Consider the following 16,057-nt stretch of genomic DNA (forward strand, 5'->3'; position numbering starts at 1 on the left):
TCAATGTGTGAAAATGAATGTTTCACCCTGACTTCTTTATCTTTTTATGCGTTTGCCTCTTTTTCTGCCCAAATCTTTTTCCCCTCTCAGTTGACAGCTTGATCTCAACCTTCATACGGCGGAGCCACGTTCCACGCATAAATAAATCTCGGCCTCAGAGACAAAGGTCAACAGGGGGCTTAGTGCTTCCAAACTTTGTGTTTAATTATTGGGCAGCAAACATCCAAAAGATTATTTTTTGGCTACATCATCCAGATATGGACCGGTACCGTGTGGAGGCTGACTCCTGTTCGTTTTCCCTTCGGGCTCTTGTTTGTGCCCCCTTAGCGTCATCCCCCTCCTGACATACTACCTCTAGCCCCACTGTCACACCCACGCTTCAAATGTGGACACATTTCCGTCAGCATTTCAAATTTCGAAATTTCTCCCTGCTGGGGTCTATTTGTAATTATTTATTCCTCCCTGCAAAGCTGGATGCTATTTTTGGGCAGTGGAACAAAAGGGGACTAAAATATTTTAGTGACCTTTATATTGATGGTCCCCTTGCTAGCTTTGAGACCCTATCTGCTCAATTTAATGTGCTTGACTCAAACGTTTTTCGATATTTAAAATACTCTGATTCTTAAAAACCCATAACCCACAATTTCCAGTGTTACCACCCAGTTCTGGCATGGACTCTTAAAAACCCATAACCCACAATTTCCAGTACTACCACCCAGTTCTGGCATGGACTCTTAAAAACCCATAACTCCCAATTTCCAGTATTACCACCCAGTTCTGGCATGGATACAACCCTTGAAACTTCTCTCACGCCTAGAGGACGTATCTCACAGATCTATAGCCAGATCACATCTTTCAAAGACCATACTCTTAGCAATATTAAGTGTGCCTGGGAGAAAGAGTTGTGTACAGAGCTTGATGATGACTGGTGGGAGAGGGCCACTGCATGTGTCAACTCCTCTTCCTCCTGTGCCCATTTGAGTCTAATCCAGTTTAAGGTTGAATTCATCTCTCTAAATTTAAACTTTCAAAGTTTTACCATGAAATAGATGACAAATGTGACCGCTGTGTACAATCCCCAGCTGATCTAACACACATATTGTGCTCATGCTCTAAATTGACAAGTTTCTGGTCCTCCTTTTTTGAAGTAATTTCTGAGGTCATTGGAGTGGGGGTCCTACCTGGTGTAGGGATATCTATTTTTTTTGGATGTCAGACTTAGTTGAAAACTTCACATCGATGCAGCGAAACATTGTCGCTCTCAGTTCTCTCCTTGCTCACAGAAGGATACTACTTCTTTGGAAGTCCCCTGCACCCCCTCCACCATCATCCCTGATGGGGAACATGATTATGTTCCTTAAACTAGAAAAAATGTAAACTTGCCATTTGCGGACCAGCCCAGAAATGTTACTCTACCTGGCAGCCCCCCTTATCTTAGTTTGACCGACTGACAGTGCTTCCCTATGATTAGGACCACTTGTATTATGTATATTCCATGTCTTAATTCTAATTGGATGCTGTGTATCAGTGTAGACTACTATACTGATGGCATATGGGATGTATTTTTCTCCAACCACTAAAATGTAATGATAAAGCATGACTTACGTAAACAGAAATGACTACTAATCGTTCATTTGGGCATGGTGCTCTGTACTGCACGTTCCTGAACTTGGCACTTACGAGATGATTGAATGCATCTTGTTGATGTAAAGCTCTCTAACCTATTTTACTTATATTTTGTAGTTTCTGATTCATCTTACAATTGTTATTACTGTAACTGTTTATTATGTATTTGTTTATTTGTTACGGGTTGTGCAGGAGGACCCAGACGACCCCACGGGAGGCAGAGGATTCTTAATAAAGTTTAATAAAAACTAACAAAGGCAAAACATATTAGGGGAGAGAGAAATGCCGGATGTGTCTGGTGGCTCAGGTAGTTTTGTTTGTGGGGTGTGTGAATACGCTATGTGTAGAGACAGGCGGTAATGTGTCTGGCTATGTGCTAGTGCAAATTATCCTAAGTGTGTGTAAAATGTGAATGGGGCGTTGGGTGTTGTGTAAGTGTGCGTGTACCAGTATCAAGTATCAAGTCCGAGGGCAAAGGGGAATCGAGGAGCAGTCCGAGTTCAAAGTCTAAGTGGTAGTCCGAGGAGGGAGGTTGGTTGGTTGGTTGGTTGGTTGGTTGGCAAGCGAGCCGGCTCTGCGCAACAGGTCAAAAGTATCCTATGGGATGATCTGGCAATGAGTTGAGAGAAGACCAGGTTCTTGTAGGGGTAGAAGTGATTGTAGATGGGGCACAGCTGAAGAAATGAGTGACTGGGGAAAAGCAACGCCGTGCTGCCATTTATTATATTTTATACTGTTTTATGTTTATTATATAGTGTAACGTGCATGATAACTAGACCCGTTAGAGGCTAACGGGTCGTACCCCGGCTGTGGCGGTTCCCGGCAGCCCCCCTGAATTCGCTACAATGGCGTTAGAAGAGGGGAAGCTGAGACCAATACAAAACTATGTGTGTCATCACTGGCTTGTGTTACGGTCATTAAAAGCTTGCTGGTTAACTCTAAAAGATTGGCTGAGGAGTCCATCATTTGACCACGTCACACTGGTGTCAGAAGTGGGATGGACTTCTCCAGGCAGCAAATGTTGGCCGAAGGGCATAACCGAAAGTTGGCCGGTGGGCATATGGAAATTGCTGCTCCCGAAGAGGAGATCAGAGGTCTCCTCTCTCTTCCCTTGCGGCCTCAGGAAGGGGGAGACCTGTGCCCACCCCTGAGTGCGGTAGACGCGCTGGGTAGTGTCCGAGGAAACGGAAAATTTCTTCTCTTTCAGAGCAAGCCCAACGAAGAGCTCCTGCCGCATCCTGCCCTGACCGTGCGACGAAAGCAGCCAGCCCTTCAAGCCATGGGGAAGCCACCAGAAGCAAGCTGGACATGATCTGTGGAGAGGGAGCCACCGGCGGCAGCCATCAGAAGCAAGTTGGGCACGATCTGAGAGTGTGCCACCAGGGGGAAACACCAGAAGCAAGCTTTTAATGACCGTAACACAAGCCAGTGATAACACACATAGGTTTGTATTGGTCTCAGCTTCCCCCCTTCTAACGCCATTGTAGCAAATTCAGGGGGGCTGCTGGGAACCACCACAGCCGGGACGCGAACCCGTATCTCCTGCATCCCGGGCGACAACGTTAACCAGTCGACTAAAGGGTCCAACCCATTAGCCAAGGGCTAACGTGTCTACTTATCCGTGCACGCCCCCTCCTTTGGGAAGCGCGTCCCCGCGCTTCAGCATATCAGCTCCCTCACACTTCTGGGCGCACATGCTTCCGATGACCTCACGGTCTCACCAGGGGTCCTGGGAGAAGAAGTACATTGGATGCCGACGGAAGTAAAGATGGAGAAAGTTACAGGTCAGTGTGCTAGAATGAAGGGGAGAGGTAAACTAACCTTGAAGACGGGAGAAACAGAAGTACAGTGAGAATTTTGGTTAGCAGACATACAAGAGGGCTGTATCCTTGGACTGGATGCTTTGAGAGCCATTGGTGTGGTGGTACAGGCGGCCGGACCACAGCTGGAGTTGGGCAACCAAGTGCTGAATGCCATTACCATACTCAGCAATCCAGGGGGCAATGAAGGTGGAGCACGAAACCTTGTGCTTGGCTTCAGGGCCATGGAAAGGTACATCACCAGAAACGGCCTCTGCACTGGAAGAATTGTCCCAAAAGTGCATGGAGGGGTTGAGCCAAGAAGAGGGGGAGCAGGTACGGAACCTGCTGATAGAGAACAGACACCTGTTCGCTTCGAGTGATCTGGAGTGTGGCCACACCAATCTTGTACAGCACCACATTGACACTGGTAATGCAGACCCAGCCCGCCAGAGAGCTCGCCATCTCCCTCTGAGGAAGTTTCAAGAGGCAGAGGCAAACTTCCAGGAGATGGCAGCTGCGGGCATCATTGAACCCTCAGATAGCCGGTGGGCGTCCCTTGCCGTACTGGTTACCAAGAAGGATGGGTCCCTGTGATTCTGTGTGGACTATCGGCGACTCAGCAACCTGACCCGGAAAGACTCATACCCACTCCCCCGCATCGACGAGGTCCTGGACTGTGTGGCAGGTTCCCAATGGTTCAGCTCCCTGGATCTAAGAATTGGGCACTGGAAGGTGGAGATGGCTTCAGAATCCCGTGCAAAGACTGCCTTCACCATTGGCCGAGGACTCTGGCAGTTTACAGTCATGCCATTTGGCTTATGTAATCGCCCGGCCACATTTGGATGCCTCATGGAGCGTGTCCTTGGCCCCATCCCTCGCTCTGCCTGCGTGGTGTACCTGGACGACCTCCTGGTGCATGCAGCTACGTTTACAGATGCCCTCTCCAACCTCCGACTGGTGCTCGAACGCATCAAGGCAGCCAACTTGCGACTGAATCCAAGAAAATGCAATCTATTGCAGCGGGAGACAAGGTTCCTTGGACATATGGCAGGGCCCGGAGGTGTGTCCACAGACCCCGACAAGGTCACTGCAGTCAGGGATTGGCCAACGCCCACCTCAGGAAAGGAGGTGAGGAGTTTTCTGGGACTGGCATCGTACTACCGTCAGCTCGTGCACGCCTTTACAGACAAAGCACATCTGCTCCACCAGCTCACAGAGAAGGGACGACGGTTCCAGTGGACTGAAGCATGCGAGAGCTCCTTTCAGATACTCCGGAAAGCACCAGTGTTAGCCCTCCCAGACATGCAGTGACCATTCATACTTGACACCACTGTGACGTGGTCAAATGATGGACTCCTCAGCCAATCTTTTAGAGTTAACCAGCAAGCTTTTAATGACCGTAAGACAATCCAGTGATAACACACATAGGTTTGCATTGGTCTCAGCTTCCCCCCTTCTAACACCATTGTAACGAATTCAGGGGGGCTGCCGAGAACCGCCACAGCCGGGACGCGAACCCGGACCCCCGCGCCACAGGCGACTACGTTAACCAGTCGACTAAAGTGTCCGACCCGTTAGCCAAGGGCTACATAGTCTATTTATCTGTCCACGTTATAATATGTTAACAGGTTTTATGTGTTTATACTTCAAGTGAGCTCGTATGCTCGGAGCTGTATGGAGAGATCCAGAAGACAAGCTACGTCACTGATGCCTGTGTGTGTGTGTGTGTGTGTGTGTTTTGTTTTTGTTTTTTTCCTTTGAAGAAAAAATAAACCCCACAGATCTCCAACCCCGGTGTCCGTGTCTCACTCAACTACACAACGGAAAGACAGAAAGCAGTTGTTAGTCAACTACAGCTGCACTAGCGCCTCCTCTGGTTGGTCGGGGCGCCCGTTCAGGGGGGAGGGGGAACTGGGAGAATCGGTCTTTCGGACTTGGGCCGTTTCCAAGGGCAACGCGACGCCGGGCGCCATCTTCCAAGGATCAGAGGCATTGTGACGTCACGACTGAAAGCCCGATAGCGTGATTTTCCCACGCGCTGTATTCGCCTGGTGAAACTCCTCACTGTCAGGTGAAACGAAGCGGCTGGCAACTCCACATGTATGGGAGGAGGCATGTGGTAGTCTGCAGAGGGGGTGCAGCAGCGACTGGGACGGCTCGGAAGAGTGGGGTAACTGGACAAGTACAATCGACTCTGTGTATAACTGTAGTCCATTGACTTCCGGTTTCTACTGCAGCGGTCATACCAGTTTCCTGTTTGTTGCCGTTTGCTGTTGGCAATGGCATTTGTTTGCGCGATGCCTGCAAGATTTACCATGGATAAATGTCAACCACATGCACACAGCTGTTCACAAACGTTCACCTGCACCTCCCAGCACACGGGTGAAACGTTTGAAACTTCTCAGGGACAGGAAACTGGTGTGACCGCTGCAGTCAGATAAAGGAGGGGAAATCCCAAAAAAAAGAAAGAAAAAGAAAGCTCACACCACTGACGGCTGAGATCTCGGATGAGGATTTCAGAAGAAAGACAACTGTTTGATGCACCTCCCTTCCAACTTTCATAGAAGCAGTAACATAAGAAGAGACTCACCACGCCACCTCCGGCTGAATGGACCAACACGGACATGCCCTCTCTCAGACTGGCAATCTCAAACAGCATCATGTAGGCTGCTGCAAAGTTCAGCGAGAAGGCCGCCGCCTCAGGGAAGGTCATTTCACCCGGCATCTTGTAGACAAAATCCACCGGCGTGCAAACCACCTCCGCCCATGCGTTGTAATTCACCAAAGCAATAACTCTGTCCCCTATCTGGATCCAGAAAAGGTAGAAGCAGTGCTCTGTCACCACGGAGACAATGACGTAGTCCACCAAAACACATGACATGTAGCAGAACATAAGCGGTGCCTCGTCTGTGGCTGTGCATATTTACTATTGTATTTACATGCACGACTCGTGTTGCTGCAAAGGTAACCAGTTCACGAAGTTAATAAAGTGAGTAATGTAGATATTAATAAAGCTATGTGACACCTCCACTGACCTCAAATCCTTCTGTGTTTTCTCCCAGGGACTCTATTATTCCAGAACATTCAAATCCAGGAACAAGCGGAGGCTTCGGGGGGTTTTCTATCGTCCCCTGACGTACCATCAGATCCAAGAAGTTCAAACCGCTGCAAAAGAAGCACATGTGACTTTCTTCTCTCTTTCTTCAGCATCTACTGGCATGGCGGTAAACTTATATGAGACGCCAGAAATTAAAATACCGGGTTTGTGTTTTGTTTCGTTTTTTGGTGTAAACTGCAGAGTTTTACATTCATTCATCCGTTCATCCAGTCAGTGTTCTCAGGATCAGGATTATAAAAAACCGAGTGCACGTGAAAGATGGGCTGAACTTCTATCACAGCAGCTTCGTGGCAGAACTGAGACCACCACCGGCTGACGACACCTTCTCATGGTGAGATGATCATCTCACCTTCTCTTGCTAAGAGAGGATCATCTTCTCATGATGAGATAGATTATTATCTCACGGTGAGATGATCATCATCTCATGGTGAGATGATCATTTCACCATGAGAAGATGGTCACTTCTTAGCATGAGAAGGTGAGAGGATCATTTCACCATGAGAAGATGAACACCTCTCAGCATGAGAAGGTGAGATGATAATTTCACCATGAGAAGATGATCACTGCTTAGCATGAGAAGGTGAGATGATCATCTCACCATGAGAAGATGAACACCTCTTAGCATGAGAAGGTGAGATGACCATGTCACCATGAGAAGATGAACACCTCTTAGCATGAGATGGTGAGATGATCATTTCACCATGAGAAGATGAACACCTCTTAGCATGAGAAGGTGAGATGATCATGTCACCATGAGAAGATGATCACCGCTTAGCATGACTAGGTGAGATGACCATGTCACCATGAGAAGATGATCACCATGAGAAGATGATCACCTCTTAGCATGAGAAGGTGAGATTATCATCTCACCATGAGAAGATGATCACCTCTTAGCATGAGAAGGTGAGATTATCATCTCACCATGAGAAGATGATCACCTCTTAGCATGAGAAGGTGAGATGATTATCTCTCCATGAGAAGATGATCACCTCTTAGCATGAGAAGGTGAGATGATTATCTCTTAGCATGAGAGCTTCATGACACATTGCTTGGCATCGAGTCTAAATCTCTAGAGGAAAAATCAGAATCATGAATTCAGTTGAATCATGTCATAAACTCTGGAATAGTCTCCCAGTGTAACTTAGAACAGACACATCTCTCTAACCTGCGGCGGAGTCAGTTCTGCTGTAATGGTCGACTCTTCATCTGCTAGTCATCAGCTACGTCTTCGGTCCATTTCAGCACCATTACTTTAATTTGGAGTCAAGTTATTCTATGTCTTTTTTTTATAACGTCTTTACTCTTTCGTTTTTTCCGTTTTTCTTCCTTTCTATCTGTAGCCTATACTTTCACTTAATGTAAAGCGCATATGACATGGTCATATCAATAAAGTCTGACTGGCTGACTGACTGATTGACTGATTGATTGATTGGTTGATTGATTGATTGGTTGATTTGTTGATTGATTTGTTGATTGAGTTGTTGACTGGTTGGTTGATTCAGAAATGTTGAAGTGTGTTTATAGAGCAATAAGATAACAGACTGGTTGCCTGCCGGTGCATCTGAGGAGACCTGTGGCTTCCACACGGTGGACAGCTCCATAAGCACTCATTCACCAGATCACATCTGTCTGTCTATCTATCCATCCACCCACCCACCTATCCACCCACCCACCTATCCATCCATCCATCCACCCATCCATCTATTTATCTATGCTATCTATCATAACAAAATAAGTTATATTTATATAGAACTTTTCTAGAACATTCTTACAAAGTACAAAGAAATAAACCAGACAAGGCAAAAATAATCCGTCTATCTCTCTATCTGTCTGAATGTCTGTCTGTCTGTCTGCCTGCCTGTCTGTCTGCCTGCCTGCCTGTCTGTCTGTCTGCCTGTCTGTCTGTCTGTCTGTCTGTCTGTCTGTCTGTCTGTCCGTCTGTCTGCCCGTCTGTCTGTCTGTCTGTCTGTCTGTCTGTCTGTCTGCCTGTCTGCCTGCCTGCCTGTCTGTCTGTCTGTCTGTCTGTCTGTCTGTCTGCCTGTCTGCTTGTCTGCCTGTCTGCTTGTCTGCCTGTCTGTCTGTCTGCCTGTCAGTCTGTCTGTCTGTCTGTCTGTCTGTCTGTCTGTCTGCCTGTCTGCCTGTCTGCCTGTCTGTCTGTCTGTCTGTCAGTCTGTCTGTCTGCCTGTCTGCCTGTCTGTCAGTCTGTCTGTCAGTCTGCCTGTCTGTCTGCCTGTCTGTCTGTCAGTCTGTCCATCCTCCAGCGCAGAGAAGGGTGCAGACATGCCGCAGCAGAGCGTCTGTTTCCGGTACTGACCAGGCTTTGACGCGGATCTTCGCCTCTCCGTCCTGCGGCTCCGGCATGTTTCTCCTGCTCAGCCGGACTTTGTTCAGACCTCCGAATCCCGTTAAAACCACCGCCCGCATCTCTTTGGCTTCCCCGGAAGACAGCGGGGTGTCCGCTTCCTTTCCCGCGGTCTTCCTTTCTATCATGTGTTCCGCTTCTTCTGGCAGCTCTGCTGCTGCCGCTGCTGCCGCTTCCCTCGACATGCCGCCGGCTTCCCTCTGCTGCTGCTGCTGCTGCTGCTGCTGCTGCTGCTGCTCGGCGCCTTTCTGGACGACAACAGAACCTGATGCGCAACTCAGACACGGAGACAGACAGACAGGCAGACAGACAGACAGACAGGCAGACAGACAGACAGGCAGACAGGCAGGCAGGCAGACAGGCAGGCAGGCAGGCAGGCAGGCAGACATGCAGACAGACATGGAGACAGGCAGGCAGACAGACAGACAGGCAGACAGGCAGGCAGGCAGGCAGACATGCAGACAGACATGGAGACAGGCAGGCAGGCAGACAGACAGGCAGGCAGACAGACAGGCAGGCAGACAGGCAGGTAGGCAGGCAGGCAGACATGCAGACATGCAGACAGACATGGAGACAGGCAGGCAGACAGACAGGAAGACAGACAGACATGGAGACGTGGAGACAGACAGAGACAGACAGACAGACAGACAGACAGGAAGACAGGCAGGCAGACAGACAGGCAGATATGGAGACAGGAAGACATGGAGACAGACAGACAGGCAGGCAGACATAGAGACAGACAGACAGACAGACAGACAGACACAGACAGGCAGGCAGGCAGACAGAAATACATGGAGAAAGACAGACAGGCAGTCATGGAGACAGGAAGACATGGAGACAGACAGACAGACGTGATGACAGGAAGATGGGCAGACATGGAGACAGGAAGATATGGAGATAGGCAGACATGGAGACAGGAAGACATGGAGACAGACAGAAAGACAAGCAGACATGGAGACAGACAGACAGGAAGACATGGAGACAGACAGAAAGACAGGCAGACATGGAGACAGACAGACAAGAAGACAGGCAGACATAGAGACAGACAGACATGGAGGCAGACAGACAGACAGGAAGACGGGCAGACATGGAGACAGGAAGACGGGCAGACATGGAGACAGGAAGACATGGAGACAGGAAGATATGGAGATAGGCAGACATGCAAACAGGAAGACATGGAGACAGACAGACATGGAGACATGGAGACAGGAAGAAATGGAGACAGGAAGACAGACAGGCAGGCAGGCAGGCATGGAGACAGGACGACAGACAGATATGGAGACAGGCTGACATGGAGACAGGGAGACAGGAAGAAATGGAGACCGGAAGACAGACATGCAGGCAGGCAGGCATGGAGACAGGAAGACAGGCAGACATGGAGGCAGACAGACAGACAGGAAGACAGACAGACAGGCAAGCAGACATGGAGACAGGAAGACATGGAGACAGGCAGACATGGAGGCAGACAGACAGACAGGAAGACAGGCAAACATGGCGACAGGAAGACGAGTAGACATGGAGACAGGAAGATATGGAGATAGACAGACATGGAGACATGGAGACAGGAAGAAATGGAGACAGATAGGCAGACAGGCAGACATGGAGACAGGCAGACAGGAAGACAGGCAGACATGGAGACAGACAGACAGACCGGCAGACATGGAAGCAGATAGACAGACAGGAAGACGGGCAGACATGGAGACAGGAAGATATGGAGATAGGCAGACATGGAGACAGACAGACAGGCAAGCAGACATGGAGACAGGCAGACATGGAGACAGGCAGACATGGAGGCAGACAGACAGACAGGAAGACAGGCAAACATGGCGACAGGAAGACGAGTAGACATGGAGACAGGAAGATATGGAGATAGACAGACATGGAGACATGGAGACAGGAAGAAATGGAGACAGGAAGACATGGAGACAGATAGACAGACAGGCAGACATGGAGACAGACAGACAGGAAGACAGGCAGACATGGAGACAGACAGACATGGAGACAGGAAGACAGGAAGACATGAAGACAGACAGACCGGCACACATGGAAGCAGATAGACAGACAGGAAGACGGGCAGACATGGAGACAGGAAGATATGGAGATAGGCAGACATGGAGACAGACAGACAGGCAAGCAGACATGGAGACAGGCAGACATGGAGACAGGCAGACATGGAGACAGACAGACATGGAGACAGGAAGACGAGTAGACATGGAGACAGGAAGATATGGAGATAGACAGACATGGAGACATGGAGACAGGAAGAAATGGAGACAGGAAGACATGCAGACAGATAGACAGACAGGCAGACATGGAGACAGACAGACAGGAAGACAGGCAGACATGGAGACAGACAGACATGGAGACAGGAAGACAGGAAGACATGAAGACAGACAGACCGGCAGACATGGAAGCAGATAGACAGACAGGAAGACGGGCAGACATGGAGACAGGAAGATATGGAGATAGGCAGACATACAGACAGACAGGCAAGCAGACATGGAGACAGGCAGACATGGAGACAGGCAGACATGGAGACAGGAAGACATGGAGCCAGGAAGACATGAAGACAGACAGACCGGCAGACATGGAAGCAGATAGACAGACAGGAAGACGGGCAGACATGGAGACAGGAAGATATGGAGATAGGCAGACATGGAGACAGACAGACAGGCAAGCAGACATGGAGACAGGCAGACATTGAGGCAGACAGACAGACAGGAAGACAGGCAAACATGGCGACAGGAAGACGAGTAGACATGGAGACAGGAAGATATGGAGATAGACAGACATGGAGACATGGAGACAGGAAGAAATGGAGACAGGAAGACATGGAGACAGATAGACAGACAGGAAGACATGGAGACAGGCAGACAGGAAGACAGGCAGACATGGAGACAGACAGACATGGAGACAGGAAGACATGGAGACAGGAAGACAGGCAGACATGGAGACAGACAGACATGGAGACAGGAAGACATGGAGACAGGAAGACAGGCAGACATGGAGACAGACAGACATGGAGACAGGAAGACATGGAGACAGGAAGACAGGAAGACATGAAGACAGACAGACCGGCAGACATGGAAGCAGATAGACAGACAGGAAGACGGGCAGACATGGAGACAGGAAGATATGGAGATAGGCAGACATGGAGACAGACAGACATGGAGACAGACAGACAGACAGACAGACAGACAGACAGACAGACAGACAGACAGACAGGCAGACAGGAAGACATGGAGACAGACAGACAGACATGATGACAGGAAGATGGGCAGACATGGAGACAGGAAGATATGGAGACAGGCAGACAGGAAGACATGGAGACAGACAGAAAGACAGGCAGACATGGAGACAGACAGACAGGAAGACAGGCAGACCTGGAGACAAGAAGACAGGCAGACATAGAGACAGACAGACATGGAGGCAGGCAGACAGACAGGAAGATGGGCAGACATGGAGACAGGAAGACGGGCAGACGGGCAGACATGGAGACAGGAAGACATGGAGACAGGAAGATATGGAGATAGGCAGACATGCAAACAGGAAGACATGGAGACAGACAGACATGGAGACATGGAGGCAGGAAGAAATGGAGACAGGAAGACAGACAGGCAGGCAGGCAGGCATGGAGACAGGACGACAGACAGATATGGAGACAGGCTGACATGGAGACAGGGAGACAGACATGCAGGCAGGCAGGCATGGAGACAGGAAGACAGGCACGTAGGAAGACAGGCAGACGGGCAGGAAGACAAGCAGGAAGGCAGGCAGGAAGACAGACAGGCAGACAGACAGATAGGAAGACAGGCAGACATGGAGACAGACAGACAGACAGACTGCTGTGTAGTCACTGATTTCTAATTAACCATGTCAACATCAACTTAATTATTCAAATACAAAACTCACATTTAACATAATCTGACATCATTCATTAACTAATGCACTGATCAGTGATGAGAGGCCCCAATGAAAAAGCAACGCACAATAATACACTGCGCCATCTGCTGGTGAAGTATATGAAGAACAACCAACTGTAAAAGTTTGTGTTTGGAAGCGTGTTGGAAACATTTGCGTCATTAGATGGACCAAGTGTTGATTAGCAAGTATTGATTACCAAGTATTGATTATTGATGGACTGAGTGTTCATTATCAAATATTGATGGACCAAGTGTTGATTATCACCATCAGTGTGTTGTTATTTTAAATGTGATGTGTGAAAACAGAGCTCAGGCAATTAAGAATTATAATGAACCCAATGAAGTGTTGTTGGGCGACACACACACACACGCACACGCACACTATATGGACAAAAGTATTGGGACACACGGCCATTACACCTACAGGAGCTTTTATGATATCTCATTCTAAATCCATAGGCATAATATGGAGCTGGTCCCCCCTTTCCAGCTAAAACAGCTTCCACTCTTCTGGGAAGGCTTTCCACAGGATTTTGGAGTGTCTGTGGGAATTTTTGCCCATTCATCCAGAAGAGTATTTGTCAGGTCAGGCACTGATGTTGGACGAGAAGACCTGGCTCGCAATCTCCATTCTAGTTCATCCCAAAGGTGTTCAATGGGGGTTGAGGTCAGGGCTCTGTGTGGGCCAGTCAAGTTCTTCCACACCAAACTCACCCAACCATGTCTTAATGGACCTTGCTTTGTGCACTGGGACACAGTCATGCTGGAACAGAAAAGGCCCTCCCCAAACTGTTCCCACAAAGTTGGAAGCATAGAATTGTCCAAAATGTCTTGGTATGCTGAAGCATACCAAGCACTGGAACTAAGGGGCCTAGCCCAAGCCCTGAAAAACAACCCCATACCATTATCCCTCCTCCACCAAACTTTACAGTTGGCACAATGCAGCCAGGCAGGTAACGTTCTCCTGGCAGCTGCCAAACCCAGACTGGTCCATCAGACTGCCAGACAGAGAAGTGTGATTCGTCACTCCACAGAACACGTCTCCACTGCTCCAGAGTCCAGTGGCAGCGTGCTTTACACCACTCCACCCAACACTTGGCATTGTGCTTGGTGGTGTAAGGCTTGCATGCAGCTGCTGGGCCATGGAAACCCATTCCATGAAGCTCCTGACACACAGTTTTTGTGCTGGTGTATGGGGGGGGGGGATAATAAAGACCTGATATGTCCACCTTAAATAGTAGAAACGAATTGACTACCAGCTGTAGACACCGAAAAAATATCTCCTTTGTAACTACAAGTAAAATGTATTTATTACCCCCCATTAGATGATACACGTGACATGTATTAGATGTTGTATTTTTATATTTTAACTGCCTGCCCTTCCACCTGTGCCCCAGCACCACCGACTACACGGTTTACACGAATTGCCCCATTTGATGTTACCTTGTTATATGTAAATGTAGGCTATTTCAGCAGTATCCTGGTCATTTAAATGCTTTTTCAGAACAAGCCCCAGCCCGTCCTGTTTTCTACCCCACCATTGGTTGCTGTGCATCATAACCAGGGCGTGACGCGGGGCAACGTAAACGGCTTTCTTTGCTGAATCACATCAGCAGCTGATGAGCAAGCACGAAACTAGCTTGTACTGCTGCTGTGTAGTAACACTTTTTTCCTACAACCATATATATATATATATATATATATATATATATATATATATATATATATATATATATATACACTCACTGGCCACTTTATTAGGTACACCTTGCTAGTACCAGGTTGGACCCCCTTTTGCCTTCAGAACTGCCTTAATCCTTCGTGGCATAGATTCAACAAGGTACTGGAAACATTCCTCAGAGAGTTTGGTCCATATTGACATGATAGCATCACGCAGTTGCTGCAGATTTGTCGGCTGCACATCCATGATGCGAATCTCCCGGTCCACCACATCCCAAAGGTAGTCTATTGGATTGAGATCTGGTGACTGTGGAGGCCATTTGAGTACAGTGAACTCATTGTCATGTTCAAGAAACCAGTCTGAGATGATTCGAGCTTTATGACATGGCGCGTTATCCTGCTGGAAGTAGCCATCAGAAGATGGGAACACTGTGGTCATAAAGGGATGGACATGGTCAGCAACAATACTCAGGTAGGCTGTGGCGTTGACACGATGCTCAATTGGTACTAAGGGGCCCAAAGTGTGCCAAGAAAATCTCCCCCACACCATTACACCACCACCACCACCAGCCTGAACCGTTGATACAAGGCAGGATGGATCCATGCTTTCATGTTGTTGACGCCAAATTCTGACCCTACCATCCGAATGTCGCAGCAGAAATAGAGACTCATCAGACCAGGCAACGTTTTTCCAATCTTCTATTGTCCAATTTTGGTGAGCCTGTGTGAATTGTAGCCTCAGTTTCCTGTTCTTAGCTGACAGGAGTGGCACCCGGTGTGGTCTTCTGCTGCTGTAGCCCATCTGCCTCAAGGTTCGACGTGTTGTGCGTTCAGAGATGCTCTTCTGCATACCTCGGTTGTAATGAGTGGTTATTTGAGTTACTGTTGCCTTTCTATCAGCTGGAACCAGTCTGGCCATTCCCCTCTGACCTCTGGCATCAACAAGGCATTTTCGCCCACAGAACTGCCGCTCACTGGATATTTTCTCTTTTTCGGACCATTCTCTGTAAACCCTAGAGATGGTTGTGCGTGAAAATCCCAGTAGATCAGCAGTTTGTGAAATACTCAGACCAGCCCGTCTGGCACCAACAACCATGCCACGTTCAAAGTCACTTAAATCACCTTTCTTCCCCATTCTGATGCTCGGTTTGAACTGCAGCAGATCGTCTTGACCATGTCTACATGCCTAAATGCATTGAGTTGCTGCCATGTGATTGGCTGATTGGAAATTTGCGTTAACAAGCAGTTGGACAGGTGTGCCTAATAAAATGGCCGGTGAGTGTATATATATATATATACACACACACACACACATATATATACACACACACACACACATACATTTTAATGATTCTATATGCTTTGTTTTTTTACCACTTGGCTTTTTTGATTTTTGGAGTAAAGTGAAAGAAGAAAATGTAAGTGTCAGTTTCATGGGTAGACCAGCGTAGACCACCAGGCACCGAGAGACCACCACTTGAAAGACAATCAGAAAGAATAAAGCTACAGAAAAAAGAAAGGAACAGGACTTGAGAAGCGGTTAAAC

General features: G+C 48.4%; 1 protein-coding gene across 1 annotated transcript in view; it reads right to left on the reverse strand.

The window, feature by feature from the left end:
• vat1l (vesicle amine transport 1-like) overlaps positions 1-9,057 on the reverse strand; it is a 36,806-nt gene extending 27,749 nt beyond the window's left edge. Inside the window, exons 1-3 of the mRNA XM_056279242.1 lie at positions 8,861-9,057; positions 6,464-6,593; positions 6,019-6,234 (exon numbers count right to left, since the gene is read on the reverse strand). Coding sequence (XP_056135217.1) covers positions 6,019-6,234; positions 6,464-6,593; positions 8,861-9,036 — 522 coding nt within the window. The 5' untranslated portion in view covers positions 9,037-9,057. The remainder of the gene's footprint in view (positions 1-6,018; positions 6,235-6,463; positions 6,594-8,860) is intronic.
• Positions 9,058-16,057: the final 7,000 nt, after the last annotated feature.

The sequence above is a fragment of the Lampris incognitus genome, chromosome 4, assembly GCF_029633865.1.
Source record: "Lampris incognitus isolate fLamInc1 chromosome 4, fLamInc1.hap2, whole genome shotgun sequence".
NCBI lineage: Eukaryota > Metazoa > Chordata > Actinopteri > Lampriformes > Lampridae > Lampris > Lampris incognitus.